General features: G+C 45.9%; 1 protein-coding gene across 4 annotated transcripts; it reads right to left on the reverse strand.

Annotated features, from left to right (window-relative positions):
- Positions 1-3,241: 3,241 nt before the first annotated feature.
- SQSTM1 (sequestosome 1) lies at positions 3,242-15,836 on the reverse strand. Of its 4 annotated transcripts, none has more exons than XM_016428184.2 (8): positions 15,171-15,836; positions 10,898-10,993; positions 9,391-9,617; positions 8,474-8,642; positions 8,172-8,255; positions 4,526-4,755; positions 4,089-4,284; positions 3,242-3,842 (listed from the first exon to the last, which is right to left on the reverse strand). In XM_016428184.2, the coding sequence occupies exons 1-8, from the start codon at positions 15,343-15,345 to the stop codon at positions 3,685-3,687; spliced, it is 1,335 nt and encodes a 444-aa protein (XP_016283670.1). In that variant the 5' UTR covers positions 15,346-15,836; the 3' UTR covers positions 3,242-3,684. The 4 variants fall into 4 exon arrangements, with proteins under 4 accessions (XP_016283670.1, XP_016283671.1, XP_007474244.1 ...); XM_016428185.2 differs by having other exon boundaries at positions 4,203-4,284; positions 15,171-15,553; XM_007474182.2 differs by lacking the exon at positions 8,172-8,255 and having other exon boundaries at positions 15,171-15,655.
- Between the last annotated feature and the right edge of the window lie 402 nt (positions 15,837-16,238).

Consider the following 16,238-nt stretch of genomic DNA (forward strand, 5'->3'; position numbering starts at 1 on the left):
AATTAATCCCTGGTGACCATAAGGATAATATATTAGTCAAAAACCCCAAAATTTACCCCTTCCAATATATATATAAACCCTTACCTTCCGTCTTGGAATCAATACAGTGTATTGGTTCCAAAGCAGAAGAGTGATAAGGGCTAGGCAATGGCAGTTAAGTGACTTGCCCATGGTCACCCAGCTAGGAAGTGGCTGAGGCCAGATTTGAACCCATCTCTAGGCCTGGCTCTCAATCCACTGAGCCACCCAGCTGGTCCTGTAAATATATATTTTAAATTGACATACTCTAATTTGAATAGTTCCTTTTAAATATAATGTGATTTCCTAGCTTCTCTCTCTTGTTCAAGTAAAAATATTAATTAGGTACTCTATGTTTTTAGGCACAAGTTTTCCAGAAATCATTTTTATTTAGCATTAATCATGGCAGTCAAGCATTTCTAGTAATCCCTACAGCCTTTGACCTTGGTCTTGTCTCTCTACCCCAAGATAATCTGAGGTGCTACTTAGAAGAGGCAGAGAGGTGGCACATTAGAGAGCACTGAACTTAAGAGTTAGGAAGACTATAGTTCAAATCCAACCTCAGCACTTGCTACCTGTGTCACTTCACTGCCATTTGCCTCAGTTCCTTTATCTGTAAAATGTGAATAATAGCAACTGCCCCCCCCCAGGGTGGCTTCAAGGACCAAATCAGATAATAATTATAAAGCACTTAGGTCAGGAATTCTGAAGTCACTCTTTCTTGACCTCCTCTAAATCTGGCACAATGCAGCTGCATGATTTCCTTTCCTGAGCCATTTCCTCTCTAGGATGAATAGAATCAATTTTGACAGTATTATCCATTGGTTGTCTCTGACTTTTCAGATGATTTTTTTTAAACCCTTACCTTCCATCTTAGAATACTGTGTATTGATCCCAAGATAGAACAGTATGGGTTAGGCGATGGGGATTAAGTGACTTGCCCAGGGTCACACAGCTAGGACATATCTGAGGCCAGATTTGAACCTAGGACCTTCCATCTTTAGGCCTGGCTCTCAATCCACTGAGCCACCCAGCTGCCCCCTTTTCAAATGATTTTTAACAGTCTCCATGTGCATTTTTCTAGTCATTCTTTTTACCTGTTGTAAGCTCTTTTCTTTTCTCATGATTTTCTTGCCAGTTTTAATTCTCTTACTGTCCATTGGTCATTTTGTTTGAATTGAATTGAAAAATCCTGTTTCTTATTTATGGAATGTGAAAATATTCCACATTCCCATATTTAGAAATATGAGCACCATATTCTTTCTTGCTCCTGCCTGGTTCAAAAAGGACAATTTTGAACTAGAAGGATCTTCCACATACCCCACCACCCAAATCTGGTCCCACCTCTTTCACTTAAAAAAAAAAAACCCACTTACTTTTCTTAGTAACAACTCTAAGACCAAAGGGCAAGCATTTAGCGGCTTGCCCAGGGTCACACAGCTGGTAAATGTCCGAGGTAGAATTTAAACTCAGGAAGATGAGTCTTCCTGACTCCGGGCCTGGTGTTGTCTCCATTATACCACCAAGCTGCCCTCTGATCTTCAGGGTGCCTGGGTTCAAATCCACCAGCTGAACAGCCTTGGAAAAATCATTCCCATCTAGGCCCATTTCTCCTGTAGAAGTAAAGAAGTTTATCACAGTCCCTCGATTCTAAGATTTTACAAACTTCCCAGCCTCACCTCCGTGGTCCAAGAGGATTTGAAGTTAAAATCCTAAGGAATTGGTATAAGGAGAGATTCTAAAATATACATCCATAGCAGAAATCCTACATTTGTTGGGCCACGTATCTGGTCCCAGAAATGTTACAGGAAGAATCTCACAATCCTGTGAAGATTTTCTTACTGTAGCTGTATTTTTTTTAAAACCTTTGCTCTCTGGCTTAGGAACAACTCTGGTTAAATGACTTTTTCAGGGCCAGTTAGAAAGCTTCTAAGGCCAGATTTGAACCCAGGTCTTTCAGATGGCAGGCCTGGTGCTCCATCCATTGTGCCATCTAGCTGGCCCTCAACCCCCTTCATCTTACAGATGAAGAAACTGAACCCCAGAATGGCCGAGATTTACCCCAAAGTCATAAAGCCAGAATTTTAACCAGGTTCTGGCCTTTCATCTACACAATCACCAATCTCTAGTTTCAAATATTTTTTTCTTCAGCTTTGAGGTAAGATTTGTGTGAATCGAGTGGTCTTTGTGCAGCCGTTCTCCTGGAGCCACTTCTAAGGAAATATGCACCCATATTTCATTCTGAAAGACCATCTCCTTTGCTAACAATTTCCCTTTATCATTACCTAGATTTCCTAGGTACCTGTCATCCCATTGAGGACGGGTCTATCTTTTTTACATCCTCCACTTCTTACACCAGAGTAGGTATCTCTCCAGTGAATTTAAGCGTGGGACAGGCTCTGTACTAATGCCATCTAAGAGTCCCATAGGTAAACTGGTTGCAAATTTTGCACCTCCCTGGTGCAAGGGGATTTACCTCTCCCTTGTTCCTGGAGGGAGGGAAGGTCAGACCTCTCTACTTAGCTCAGACTACAATGCTGTTGTAAAAATGGAGATTTGAACCCCCAAAATTCAATCTCCAGAAGTCCTTGGCACTTCCCAGAATGCCCTATAATCTCACCCGAGATCCCCACCTGGGCCAAGAACAAAATTTGTATTTAAGATGACTGTACCGCCAACTTGGTCTCACTTCCTCTTCTAAGCACACACAGGCAAGATGCAAGTGGCTATGAATGGGCTATGTGCCCATTTCCTGAGCCATCCATACTACAGCTGTGGAGTCACAGAATTCTATGCTATGAACTTCCCCAGGCTTCTTCCTGATATTATCAATCCCATTTAAAGATTTGTCACTGAAGAGAGCCGAAGTTCTCTTGGGGAATGCTTAAGATTTGTGTGGTGTCAAACAATATTAAAGAAGGTTCAAAAGTCATTTAAAGCCAAATAATCTTAGGAGGCAGCTAGCTGGCCCAGTGGATTGCCCAGCTCTAACCACTCTTCTGCCTTAGAACCAATACACAGTATTGATTCAAAGAGAAGTGTTTTTTAAAAATCTGTTATTCTATTAAGTCCTGTCCAAAAATGTTGTGCCCTTCTATCACTAATTCACTGTCCCACATCCTCCCCTCATTCATCATGTAATTTTGTGCATTATGGCGATAATGCTTGGGGATGTCTTATTTCATTGTGGACTCCATTGTGGACAGGGACACAGAACTCAGAAAAGGCTGAATAAATGTTTATTGAATGAATGGTGTTGGATATGGCAATTTTTCCCACCAAAAAGCAACATTAATTCTTCACAAGTTTAACTGTTTTAACTGCAGAATGGCTAGAGGTTTACTACAACTGACAAACCTAGTACAATTCTCTTACACCACAGCTAAAGGAAAATGGAAACAAAGACCTTTCATTTCATGCCCTCCCAGTTTCTTCAGTCAGAAGCTAGTTCCATCATCCTTTGTTTCCTGTCTTCCCCTTTGAAGTAAGGGTCAGAGGTGGGTGCTCTGGTGCTCACAACAGTCTAAGCAAAAAGTGAACTAACAATATGGCTTTTCTAACATGACTGAACACAGAAATAACCTTCACAAAGACGAGCTTAACTCAGGTCATGGGGTTAGACAGAAAAGTTGGGTTGAGGGAGTTTTAGAAGAGCAGTAATCTCATTTAGGGATGGGGTGCATGCTTGGAATACTGGATGGCATCGAGAGCGGCTCCAATGTCGTAGTTCTTGGTCTGCAAGAGTTTGGTGAGCCAGCCTCCCTCATCGGAGAAGCCCATGGACAACATCTGGGAGAGCGACTCAATCAAGCAAGGATCTGCTTCTACCAAAGACAAGAAAGTCATGAATGGTCAGTCACATGTGCACACAGTGGTCACAGGCTCTCCTAGGGGCCTTGGCTAATTAGGTTTTTGGTCAAAAGTGTTCTAAGTACCCCCGGGGGAGAATGAGGTTCTTTCTACCCCAAGTTTAACATAGCAGCTTTGTATTACTAAGGCTTCAGCAGTCACTTAGAAATGGAGATGGACCCCCAAAACAAAGTACTCTGAGTTTGCTTAAAGCCACTTGCCTGGTGGAAGATGTGGGTATAATGCAGCTTCCCTGAGCCCTGTAGGCCCCGCTGGAGAATGATCCATGGAGTTTGTACTATCTGATTCTGGCATTTGTAGGGACTGAAGTTCACCTGTGGAAGGATCCACTTCTTTAGAAGACAAGTGAGTCCAGTCATCATCACCTCCTGAAGAATTTCCAGTCTCTGTCTGTTCCTGTGAGGAGAGAAATGTGACTAAAGCATGACGAGGGATAGAAGTGTCATGGCTCTTTGGCCATGTTAGGGGAAAAGGAACCATTTAAGAGTCAATAATTCTTATCTTTAGTTTTATCCCAAGACAGTTAACTTTCAGAGGTAGAAGATTCTAAGATGCTCACTAAGCCACTTAGTATTTCTATACCAATTATTTAAAGCAGGGTTGAATCACGCCTAGCTGGATGCCATTTTCAACTTACTTGAGCTAAGGGATTCTTATCCACTTGCATGCAAGAGGCCAAAATTATCTTCTGCATTTTCTCAGAGAGGGTCATTTCCATTTCAGAATTTTGGGTGCTTGCTTGGCTCTGACTGGAGGAGGAACTGCTTGGTTGAGGGCTCCCCTTCTCCTCACTGCTGGGCTGAGAGAAGGATGGAGTCACTTTGCTCCTTTTCCCACCATGCTCCACATCAATGTCAACATCAATCCCTAAAAGATGAATATATTGAAGCCAAGAAAAATCAACTACAAATAATGTCAATGAAAACAAGGCTAAGGGCGGAATTGGATTAACCGTAATGACTTGTCTTGGTTCAAGAGAATAGAGGCTATTCTGTAACAGTACAAATGAAGTTACTATTCCCATATGCATTTATTAATTCATTAGTCAATGTATGACATTTATTTGCATCAACCAATGCAAACCTGTAAGTTGCTACTTTCCATTTAAGGGAGGAAAAAACCAGGTGCTCATTAAATCTCTAGAACAAGGCTTCAAAATAAAGCCTGTGCATAGGCCTTTTACAATTAGAGACCGATTCCTTCTGTTCTATACCAGAAACACATGGGCTCCACTCATGAGTCATGCCAAGCATTTATACAAAATGGTAACTTTTGCCAGTTTCATCTTCAAAATTGGTCAGTTAGAAAACCAATAAAGGAATATTGAGATCTGTTGATCCTTACTTCTACCTAAACCATTGATTCAACTACTTACTGCCTCTCTAGAACCTTCAAAGCTGTGAAATAAAGGCCCATTGTTAATGGGAACAATTTCCACAGTGGTGAGACGGGGGACTCTCCCAAGATGAAGACCAGGCTTTGAGAAATGCTGCAAAAATTCTTGTCTGTGAGTGCAATGAGATTGTGATTCTCAAGGTAATATTTGGCTGATAACCCTATTATAACGGACCCCAGCAAGGGGTCCCTTCATAATAGATTGCCCTACCCCATCTCTAAAAAAGCCTTTGGCCCTTCAGGCTGAGAACAGAAAAATCTGCTGGTTCTCTAAAGTGTTCAAAACTTTTCCCTGGGTCTGTACACCGCAATAATTTTAGGAGCTAGCTAGCAGCCAGGTTAGGAAACCATCCCCCACCATTTTCTTTATACAAGACCTTTGCCCCTTTTCCAAAGGCATTTGGCCCTTGCTTTAAACCCTCCAAAAGACTCCAGGAGATCTAATACCAAATGGGATAGGATGTTGTCGTACATGGACACATTTAACACTCTAACCTAATCACCTTCAATATAGAAGACAGAATCCAGGATGGCCAGAATCTGATAGGGATGGATGTGGTGGGGAAATGAAGAGGGAGAGGGGTTTGCATTTGGGAACTCAAGGTCTCCAAGTTTGATACTTGGGCATGATTTTGAGCTCTGTTGTACGAATGACAACAAAGCTGCCATTTTGCACCTTCACTCTGCTTTTTCTTTTTTTTAAAAAGTGAGGGGGGAAGGCAGTTAGATGGTTCCGTGGATTGAGAGCCAGGTCATAAGGGAGGTCCCAGACACTTAGCTGTGTGACCCTGGATAAATCTTGACCCCGTTGCCTAGCACTTACTGCTTTCTGCCTTGGAACCAATGCAGTTAGCAAAAAATTCTGAGTCTTTTGAAACCTGCCCACACATGAGTATGCCAATGGTGATAATGCACTAGTGTAGTCTAAAAATTTGGTTCAAATTTTCGAAGCATGTGCCAGTTCAGTTTTAAATTTAAAAAAATCTTCATTGTTTTGTGCCAGTGTTCTTTCCAGAGCATCTACCTTCAGCTGTTCTTTTCAGAAAGTGGCCAGCCTGTTCCTGCTGCCAACCTTCTCAGATGACTGCAATCTTGGCCTTGGCTCTATTCAGATTTTCCCACCAAGGTCAGGTAAGGCTTGCTGTTTCCTTCTCCAGTCAGCAGCTGGAGTAATGGGGGGTGAGGTGGGGGGCAGGGGGGGGGGGGACTTCTGTGTTCATCCTTTCTCATTTGAGAGATTAGTCTTCATTCATTCACTTTCCAACTTTATTCATAATTTCCATTCCAAGATCTCTTTCCTTGACAAATCTCTATGCAACTCTAGGAGATTACCATAAATCTTACTCAGGCAAAGGAAAATTCTACACTAATGAATGCCCAAATCTCCTGTCCCAGAATATGACAAGAGGGGGAAGTTATATACAGAATATAGACAGCTAAGTGACACAAGAAGGCTCCTGGGGTAAAAGTACCTACCTCTCAGGGGTACTTAGCAAATGCTAGTTTCCTTTCTTCCTATATAAAAAAACCCAAGCTACTGTTAGGCTCTCTTGGTGGGTTGAATCCTAGAGTTACTTTTACACCTTATCACAAGTTCAAGACACTTTTTACCTCTGAAAAATCTGGTCTCTTGTGTTATGGTTGACACTCCCACTTGCCAGTTCTAATGATTGCATGTTCAGGATACTGTTGTTATAGTGAAATCCTAAAGGGAGCTTGTTTGTGAAAGGCAACAGGAGTGAGGTAGGAGCCTACTCTCTTTAGGTGATGTTGACAAAGAGCTGTTGCACAGGTAATAGGGGATCCCCTGTTGTGAATGGGTGAAGATGAAAGATGTCCCCTCTATCAGGTGAGCCAGGAGGTAAACCCAGATTTCCCAGAGACAAATCTCTTGATTCAGTAGGTCTCTGTTGTTCTCTGACGAGACAGATCTATGGTCAACAAGTTACCTTCCCCAAAGAATATACCACTCGAAAGAAATCTGACTGCTATGTAAAAGGTTTAATGAAGGCTGGTAGGGTTGTTGGAAAGAGGAACACATGGTCCCCCTAAATAGTCTAGCCACCCAGGCAGTTTCTCCATCCAGTCCCACTAATTATAATATAATAGGGCTAAGGAATGGAAGAACAGGTGCAAAGAGGGAAGAAGGCCTCTGGCAGTGAGTCCATGATGACTCCTTTTCTCTGACCCTCTATTGAGATGGTCATTGAGATATCAGGTTGATAATGACTTGGCAGAAGTAACTTCTTCCTGCTTATTCAAAAGCCCAGAATTCCTCATGGATCATTGTCTAGTCCCTCTAGTCCTAGTCCTTTGCATCCTCTTCTTACAACCGGTGTTTGCTTTGTTGCTTTGTCAACTCTTCTTGCAAAATTCCATCTTTTCCTCTTGCAACAGGTCCTTACAGCTTTTAATTTTCTAAAAGGCAGTTTCTGGTGTCAAATTGGGAGAAGGGACAAAAGAGACTAGATAACCAAAAAGATCTGATAACTAAGATCATAAATTTAAAGCAGGAAGAGACAACTATACACACACTATACCCTGGTTTAGTAGGCAACAGAAATGCCATCACTGAGTTAGGGTTATGTCCTTGACTATCACAGACAGCTGATAGAAGGCTTCTGCAAAACCAGGGTACCCAACATTTTCTACTAAAGACCCCAGCCTTGATTTCTCCTTGAATTCCTAGCCAGGAAAAGGGATCTCAAGATTAACCTGCAATGCTTTCAGGAAAGCCAAGTAAGCCAGAAGGTTTTAGAACTGAATCTAGTACCCAACTACAATAACTTGAGTAGCTGAATCAAACTTGCAAGCGGCCTCAACTTCATCTCTTCATCTCTCACCAGCCATCGAAAGTTAGCTATAAATCCCAAGCAAAGGTCACTTACCCAGAGGGCTAAGAGCAGCAGCCACACTTTCACCTACATTCTGCAGGAAGGTGACATTGGGGTCCTGTTGTGAACTGGTACTAGCTAAAGCATTTAAAAACAGTAAGCAAGAGGCAATGAGTAAAAATGATGAGCTCAGTTCTATTTCCACAGGACCATTAACTGGGCCCAACCCCTTTCTCCTCCCCACTCCTCCCCTGCTAAACAATTTGCCTCCTTTGCCAAAGGCTTGCACCTCCCAGATAGGTTAGGCACAGGCTAGGCCTCTTGTGAGGATCTGAGAATTCTCCAACCCATCTGACCTTGTTCTGCTCCTGTATTGGGGGGAGTCCTGTTCGTTTGGGCCTGGGCAGCAATCTGATTCAGGGCATCAGGAGGAAAGAATCCCCAGCAGCCTGGCATCCATCCACCAAAAGCTGGGAAATTCGGCCCATGTCTCATCTTCTGAAGCCAACGTCGGCGAGAAATCCACTGAAAGAAAGCAGTCAGGCCCACACATGAGAGGGTTCTGGGGGCCCCGACCAGCTGTGTAACCTGGGATGAGGTCACTTGGTCACCCTGGGCCTCAGGCTCTTTTTTCAGCAAAATGAGGAAGCTAAGGCTGTAAAATACCATTCCGCTGGACCCTCGGAGTCTCTGCGCAAGGACATGGAGCCACTGATCAGAATCAGCCTTTTTCTTCCAGGTGAAGCCCTTCCTGATCACCACACTCTGAAGGGGGCCTTCCTCCCCCTGCTAATTCCCATTCACCATGCTTTGGATACCCTCCTCTGCAGGTCAGGTTTCCCTCGGAGAATCTGGAGTGTGCTTGAGGGCAGACTGTCTTATGTGTGCCATACTTGGCAGTGCCTAATGAACCTACACTGACCCTGAATATACTAAAGCTCCTCAGGCAAGCTCCCTGAGGGCTTGGAGCCCCAGCATCCAGAGTGCTTCAGCTTCTCAGTGGGACAGCCTTGCCCAGGAGTGCTCAGCTAGTGGGCTGCCTCTCTCCAGCACTCTCCACCACAAACTGCCTTTCCTGATAAGGGGACGAATGGAGGGTGCCCAGAGAGCATGAGATAAGGAGAGAGGTGGGCTGGTGCCAAGCTGGGCAATGCCTCAAAGGCCAGGCTCAAGCTCACCTGGCAGGGCAGCTTTTAGAGCCATGCAGAATGGAGGGGGAGACCCGGGACAGAGGCTAAGCTAAGGCCTTTTCTTTCCCGGCTGCTTGCCTCACCTCAGGGTGGTTGAAGGGATTCTGAAAGAGGATCATGTTATGCTCTTTGTGAAGGCCTTTGGCCTCGCAGGCGTTGCACAGGTCGTAGTCAGGGCAGATGGTACATTTGAAGCGATTCCCCACCACTGGCCCATTGCAGCCATCACAGATCACGTTGGGGTGCACCATGTTGGTGGGAACCTCCTGGACACAAGGGGGACGATGCTCCCGTTTACACTCCTTTTTCTCTAAAAGGGGGGAGTCAGAAAGAAAAGGGAAAAGACATTTGAGCTTGCCAGTGGACAAGAAGCCAGCCCTATGGCTTGGGCTGAAGCCTGCCAGATGATTGCACAGACCTAGGAAGTCACTTAATATAAAGCAGCAATCCTATGCAGCAAGAGATGAGGATTAAAGAAAAGAATGGAAGCAAGGGAAGACTTACTTGAAATTCTACAGAGTGAAGGAAATAGAACATGAGGACAAAATTTTCCTTTAGGTCTGTTTTCTTTCATAACTTAATATAATATGTGACTATACTAAACTATATATGCCTTCTAAATGGGGGAGAAGAATCTATAATTTTTTTAAGTTTTTTTTTTTTACTTTTTACATGTAACTGGTAAAAAAAATCATTGAAGTTGTCAAAGATGCCAACTACTCACCTCTCACTCACACCCCCTTCAATACCTCTCCCTGTGTCATTCTTATAGTACTAACCCTAGAATTCATTGATAATAGCAGGGCTATTTTACTAACAGAAATGCCTCTTCCCACCCCCATTTTCCAGGAGAGCAAAACCTCAGGAAGAAATGGGGCAGGGTCTGGGCCCTAATGAACTAAGGCTTGGCAACTGGCTTTACTATGCGAAGCCTGAGGGAGCCTTATCAACAAAGATGGTTCCAAAACAGCTGTCTTTGGTTTAAAGCAACAAGAGCCAAAAAGGCACCATCAAATGCAACTTTTGAAATTACACAGGTCTCAAGTGTCTGGGAGCCCCACCTGTGCCTGGCCTGGGCCCTGAAGAAGCCTAGAGTGAACTGGATAGCTCAGTGGATTGAATCAGGCCTAGAGATGGGAGGTTCTAGTTTCAAATCTGACCTCAGCCACTTCCTAGCTATGTGACCCTGGGCAAGTCACTTAAGCCCCATTGCTTAAACCTTACCCCTCTTCTGCCTTGGAACTAACACAGGAAAGTAGGAGCTATTTAAAAAAAAAAGGAGAAAGAGCCAGAAGCAGCTGCTGTCATCTTTGTTTTCATAAATAGCACCTGACTTCAGTCCCTTCAAAGGGAATCAAAGCCCCCACATCTATTTTTGTAGACAGGATTTCACACCTCAGTGCAGCTATCCCTCAAAGGTCCTCTTCCAGCTAATAATTACTCCCAATTCTACAAAGAATGAAAAAGGGTGAAAAAGAGCTTTTCTCCTAAGCACCCTTAGGTCAGTGTTACAAGAACTTCCCCCATTCCAAGTCCAGTCTGCACTATGAGCTGCTTCTAAGAAATGAGAGCCCTGCTGCCCATTCTCACCTTTAACATATATCCGCAAGATATCTTCTTTAATGTAGCACATGGCCATGCCTAGCTCCTCATCACTGGAAAAAGCAATCAGGTCCCCATCTTCATCTAAATATAAAATATAACATAAGTTAATGACAATATTTGCTTAACTTTCCTATTTTTCTGACACAAATTAATGAAGCTATCTACTCACACTGTAACCAGGGATCATGGTTATGCACTCCCTTTTCTCCTCCATGTCTGCACTGATTAATGTACTCATTAATCTCAGCCACCCCCATATCACAAATCAAGAATGGTGTTCTTGCTTATCTATCACAGAAAAATTCAACACTCCTGCCCCACAAGCTAAAGGCTATCAACTTGGCTTGGACTTGACAAAAATATTGGAGGGCTGGGGAAAGAAAAGGTTTCCCTGGTGGTGGTTGGTCCAATCCAATAAGCACCCCAACACCCCATCCCTCCCCTGCTGCCTCTTCCCAGTTCCCCCATTGCCTTGTAAGCTGAACTTTCCTTTCTGATTGGAGTGAGAGCTTCTGAAGAACAGGCTTTGCCTCTATTTTTCTAGTCGTATCCCCAGTGCTTGGCACAGAAAACAATGATTCATTTATTCTCAGCTCCAGGGTATTATAGAGGATATTCCTATTCAGGTATACACTGGACCAGATGGATTTTGGAGAGGGACCACCTCAAAGATCAGTGCCACCTGAACAGGGCCAAAACCACCATGAAAAGGCAGGGAAGAAGGCTGTAAAGAGTCCACTGAGGGGGAGAGAACTTTGCCTGCTGCTGGTCTAGGCTTGGATGTCAAATAAGCAATAAGCTAGGACCTTCAGGGCCAGTTTATTGAGATAACCCTGGAGAAAGGAGGACTTGTAGATACACATGAGAAACGCCTGCCAGGTAGACTTGCCTAAGCTCTGGGCTCAGACACTAGCTGAAGTGGGAATGGCAAATCGCTCCAGTATCCTTGCCAAGAAAACCCAAAATGGAATGGTGTGTATATATAATGGTATTACATGCCTGGAGGGGGCACCAAACAGGAGCGATGGGGACACAAAGAGGCCAGACAGTCCCAGACCTCAAGAGAAACTGTTAAGTGACTTTCCCAGGACAGAGCAGCTAGTAGGTATCTGAGGCCAAATTTGAACTCACATCTTCTTGGCTAATACTGTACCCACTAGCTGTCTCATGAGATCAAAACTCCTAAAAAAAACTCCTCAAGTGACATTTTCTCCATAATCTTATAACTGGTGCCTCTACTTACTCTTACTTATAACTGGTACCCTCTTACTCTCTTAACCCCCTTACAATCTGGCTTCCACTCTTGTCATTCCACCAAAATGGCCACCCCAAGTTACTAATCATCTCTCAATTGCCAAATCCAATGGCACTTCCTGAGTCTCCTCCTACCTGTCTGATCAGCCCCTTTCAGCTCAGGATTGAGGGCAGGCCTAGAGACAAAATATGGCCTCAAACACTTCCTGGCTGGGTGATCCTGGGCAAGTCACTTAACCCCCATTACCTAGCCCTTACTGCCCTTCTGCCTTAAAACCAATACACAGTACTGATTCTAAGATGGAAGGTCAGGGTTTAAAAAATAATCAGGCCCTTTAATAATAGGAGCATCCCTCAGGGATCTGTCCCAGGCCCTCAGCTCCCATGAATTTAGTTACTATCTTTATGCTGAGGATGCTACCTATCCTGCCCCAATATCTCTGCTGATCTCTATTTTCCCATCTCCAATTGCCATTCAGACATCTTGAACTGGATGTCCAAAGCAACTTATCATCTGTCCCCCCTGAACTCTGCCCCTCCTACCTTCCCTCTTACTTTCAAGGCCTTTCAAAGACTGCCTTCTCAGTCATCAACATTTATGTTTTATTATGGTATGTTACATTACATACATCTAAAATTAGGGTGATTCTATTAATGGATAAACTTATTCATATCCCCAACAATGGGAGACAACCAGGTGGCTAAGTGCATAGAGGGCTGAGCTGAGTTCAAATCTGGCCTCACACACTCACCAGCTATGTGGCTGGGCAGAGTACAGAACCTGTTTGCCTTAATCCACTGGAGAAGGAAATGGCAAAACCAGTCCAAAATCTTTTTGGAAGAAAACACCAGGAACAGTTTTGGGGGCTTTGAATGGCTCATGAGGTCACCAAGAGTCTGACCCTCTGACTGAACAAAACCCCCTCCCCACTCCATTAGGATCCCTTGGGGGTAGGAGGTATTCAGTCTTCTCTCCCCAGAGTGCTGCACAGAACAGGGGAACCCCAATGGCCAGGCCAGCCAGATGTCACCTTAGCAACATCTCTCCAGTGAGGTTCCTTCTTTCCTTGGACACTACCACCACCAGTGCAGGCTCATAGGACAAGTGCACATGGGCTCAGGTTGTCCCCTTCCCTTCCCCCACCCTACTCCATAAGTCCCAAAGACTCCCACCAAAGCCCTTTATAACCTCACCCCACCCACTCCTGGCTCTTCAATTCTCATCTCTCCTGGCTATTTCCCTCTATCCTGCAGGCCTGGAAGGTTCTCCCTCCTGCATTCTGACTACTGACAGTTTCCTGGGTTCCTCAAGGCACACCTGAGGGCCTATCTTCTCCAGGAAGCCTGCCCCAAGCCCTCTGGATTCTAGGGCCTTCCCTCCACATAGCTTCCTGGCCTAGGCTCCTCCATGAGACTCTAAGCTCCTTTAGGGCAGGACGGCCTCTGTCGGGAAAGCTGGAGCTTTAGCAGGTGTTTGACTGATTTCAAGCACCTGATTCTCCTCCCACCTCCAGGGAAGGGCCTAATTATCTCCCAAGCATCTCCCCCAGGTGGGCCTGTTATCCCCCTGTCTATCCAGACAATATTGTGGGCAAGCGCAGGATGCCAGCCAGTTTGTTGAATTAAGATGTCGTTCCAAGTTTGTTCAGAGAAAATGGGTCCGAAAATGGCCCCAGCAGAGTACAACAGCAAGGAACAGCTGTCTGAGCCTTCCCAAAACTACCCACAGCAGCGGGCCGGGAGACTGAAAAAGGCCCCAAGGCCTGGCAAGCATCAAGGCATCACTTCTAAAGGGAGGCGGGCACAGCCGAAGGCCGCAGGCTCAAGCCAAGGCTACAGTAATGGTAGCTAACATTTGTACTGCACTTGTGTGGAGCGCTGCGCAGCTCACCCTATCACACCTGAACTTCCGGTGCTGTGGTTACAAATCCCTTGGGGGTGGGACGGTTCGGCTCAGGTGCAACCATCAGTGCTATCTCAACCTCTGGTGCTATCTCATAAATGAGGAAACTGAGACAAAAGGATGCTGTCACTTGCATCACACAGCTAATAAGTTTTGAAGCTAAAATATAAACTTAGTACTGAAAGCAATAAGCAGAGCAGACCAAGGCAGAGGGTCAAAAGGATTTCATCAGGAATCTGCCCTCCAATTTATGGAATTCCTATCCATGAGTTTTCCAGACCCCGCTGAATCTCCTCCTCAAAAACACTTATTTGTGCATTTATTTATATATTGAAATCTACGTGTTATTATATACAAATGATTACATGCTGTTTAATAGTACAACTAGTAAGCATATTTTAATCCTCAATAGGAGTCCAGTCATCTTTTTCTATACTCAATAACAAGTTCAGTGCATAGTTGCTGGGCCTCAAGTCAAGAAGACTTGAGTTCTAATTTGCCCTCTGGAGAAGGAAATGACAAAAGTCACTTCAGCTTCTTTTCGGAAAAATGGGCTCCGGTCCACGACAAAAGAATATGGGGAAGCACCGAAATAGAAACATCCAGAAACAAAACAAAACCAACCCCCGCATTTTAGCAAATTCCTTGGGGGTGGGGACTGTTCAGTCCAGATGTCCCCACAGTATCTTATACACAATAGATGCCTAATAAATGCCAGCTTCGTTAAAAGGAAGGCAGGCCACTGACGCCAATTCTCGAGAGCACAGGCGGAACCCACCCTGGGTCAGAAGCGGCTCCTCGGGAGAGCGGGCGGGGGCCACGCTGGGCTGGCTCGACGTTAGGCCCGGCCTCGGCAGTTCTGGCTGCGCCACAGCAACCGGGCCCGCTTACGTAAGCCCGGCCGTGACTGGCCCGGTGCCAGGTAAACAAGTCGCAGGGTCGAATCAGGCCCAGCTGGGCCTTGACTCAGAAACCGGATTACGGCCACCGAAGACCACCGACCTCACACGCCCGACCCCCTGACCGGCACCGTGGGCCTCGTTCCCCGCCCCCCCCCCCCCCCACGGCCAGCTACCCCTCCCCGGGCCCGCCTCGCCTTACCTCGGTAGTACGCCTGGAAGCCTCCGGGCCGCAGCGCCGGGAACACTTCGGCCACGCGTCGGAGAAGCTGCTCGCAGCGGCCTGGGCCGTCGACCGGGTCCAAGGTGAAGCGGCGGATCTCGCGGGCCGTCTCCTCCTTGCCCATAAGATAGGCTTTTACCGTCAGCCGCTCCATGGTCAGCGCCGGCGATAGCTGTGGGGAACTCGGACAAACGGATGGGGACACGCGCAATCGAACTCCGAACTCGCGGACGGGCGGGGTCGAGGGAGAGAGAGAGAAAACAGAAAGAGATATGCAAAGCAAGGGCACACCAACTAGCAACTGCAGCCTCGCTCTGGATCTTATATACGACGACGGCGAAGCCTCCACCCAGGGTGGGGCGGAGCCATTTGTCCCTCCTAGTCCCGCCCCCTTCCCTGGACCACTCTAACTCCCCCACCTCTCCTATGTGTGCTCCTAGCTCCTATACTGGTGCAGCCCCACTGGCGAAAGGGGGCGTGCATCCCCAGGAGGGAAAAACACTCTGGGGGAACACCGGCAGAAAGACCTTTGGGGGAGATAGGAATTGAAAGCAGCACTGTTCCTTGGTTGGTTTTGAGGGTGGCGCTGGGGCCGGCAGGGAGCTTCATACCTGTTCTATGTAAGGGGTTTTCTCCACCCGTGGGAAAGTATTCCAAAAGGGTTCTTATGTGTGGAGGGGAGGGGATGTCACTGCATCCTGGAGGAATCAGAGGGGGATGGAGCATTTGTCCCCTGAAGTGAAGTGGGCTATTCCTGGAGCTCACTGTGAGGTTTTGGGGGTATGAGGGCCATATGTGCCCGCAGGGATGGGGAAAGTCTCTGTAATCAGGTTTTGGAAGAAATAGGGGAACAATTAGTGTCCCTGAGAAGGAGGGAGTGGGGAGGGGTTATCCCATTTTAGGAGAGGTTTCATAAGGTGGAGGGGAGTTGTGTGGTGTCTGTGCCTACAGAGAGCCTTTTGCAGTGGGCCTTTAAACTCTGGGGAATGTCTGAGCCCAGCCTTTGCCTTAAGGCCCCGAGGGAGGGAGGAGGAGAATACAGAGCTG

This window comes from Monodelphis domestica, chromosome 1, assembly GCF_027887165.1.
Source record: "Monodelphis domestica isolate mMonDom1 chromosome 1, mMonDom1.pri, whole genome shotgun sequence".
Classification (NCBI taxonomy): domain Eukaryota; kingdom Metazoa; phylum Chordata; class Mammalia; order Didelphimorphia; family Didelphidae; genus Monodelphis; species Monodelphis domestica.

Coding starts and splice junctions, on each gene's coding strand:
- SQSTM1 (XM_016428184.2), bottom strand. CDS start 15,345: ATGGAGCGGCTGACGGTAAAAGCCTATCTTATGGGCAAGGAGGAGACG. Junction 8,256..8,473: donor CAATACAGGAGCAGAACAAG/GTCAGATGGGTT, acceptor TAAATGCTTTAG/CTAGTACCAGTTCACAACAG. Junction 4,756..8,171: donor TGCTGCTCTTAGCCCTCTGG/GTAAGTGACCTT, acceptor TTCATCTTTTAG/GGATTGATGTTGACATTGAT.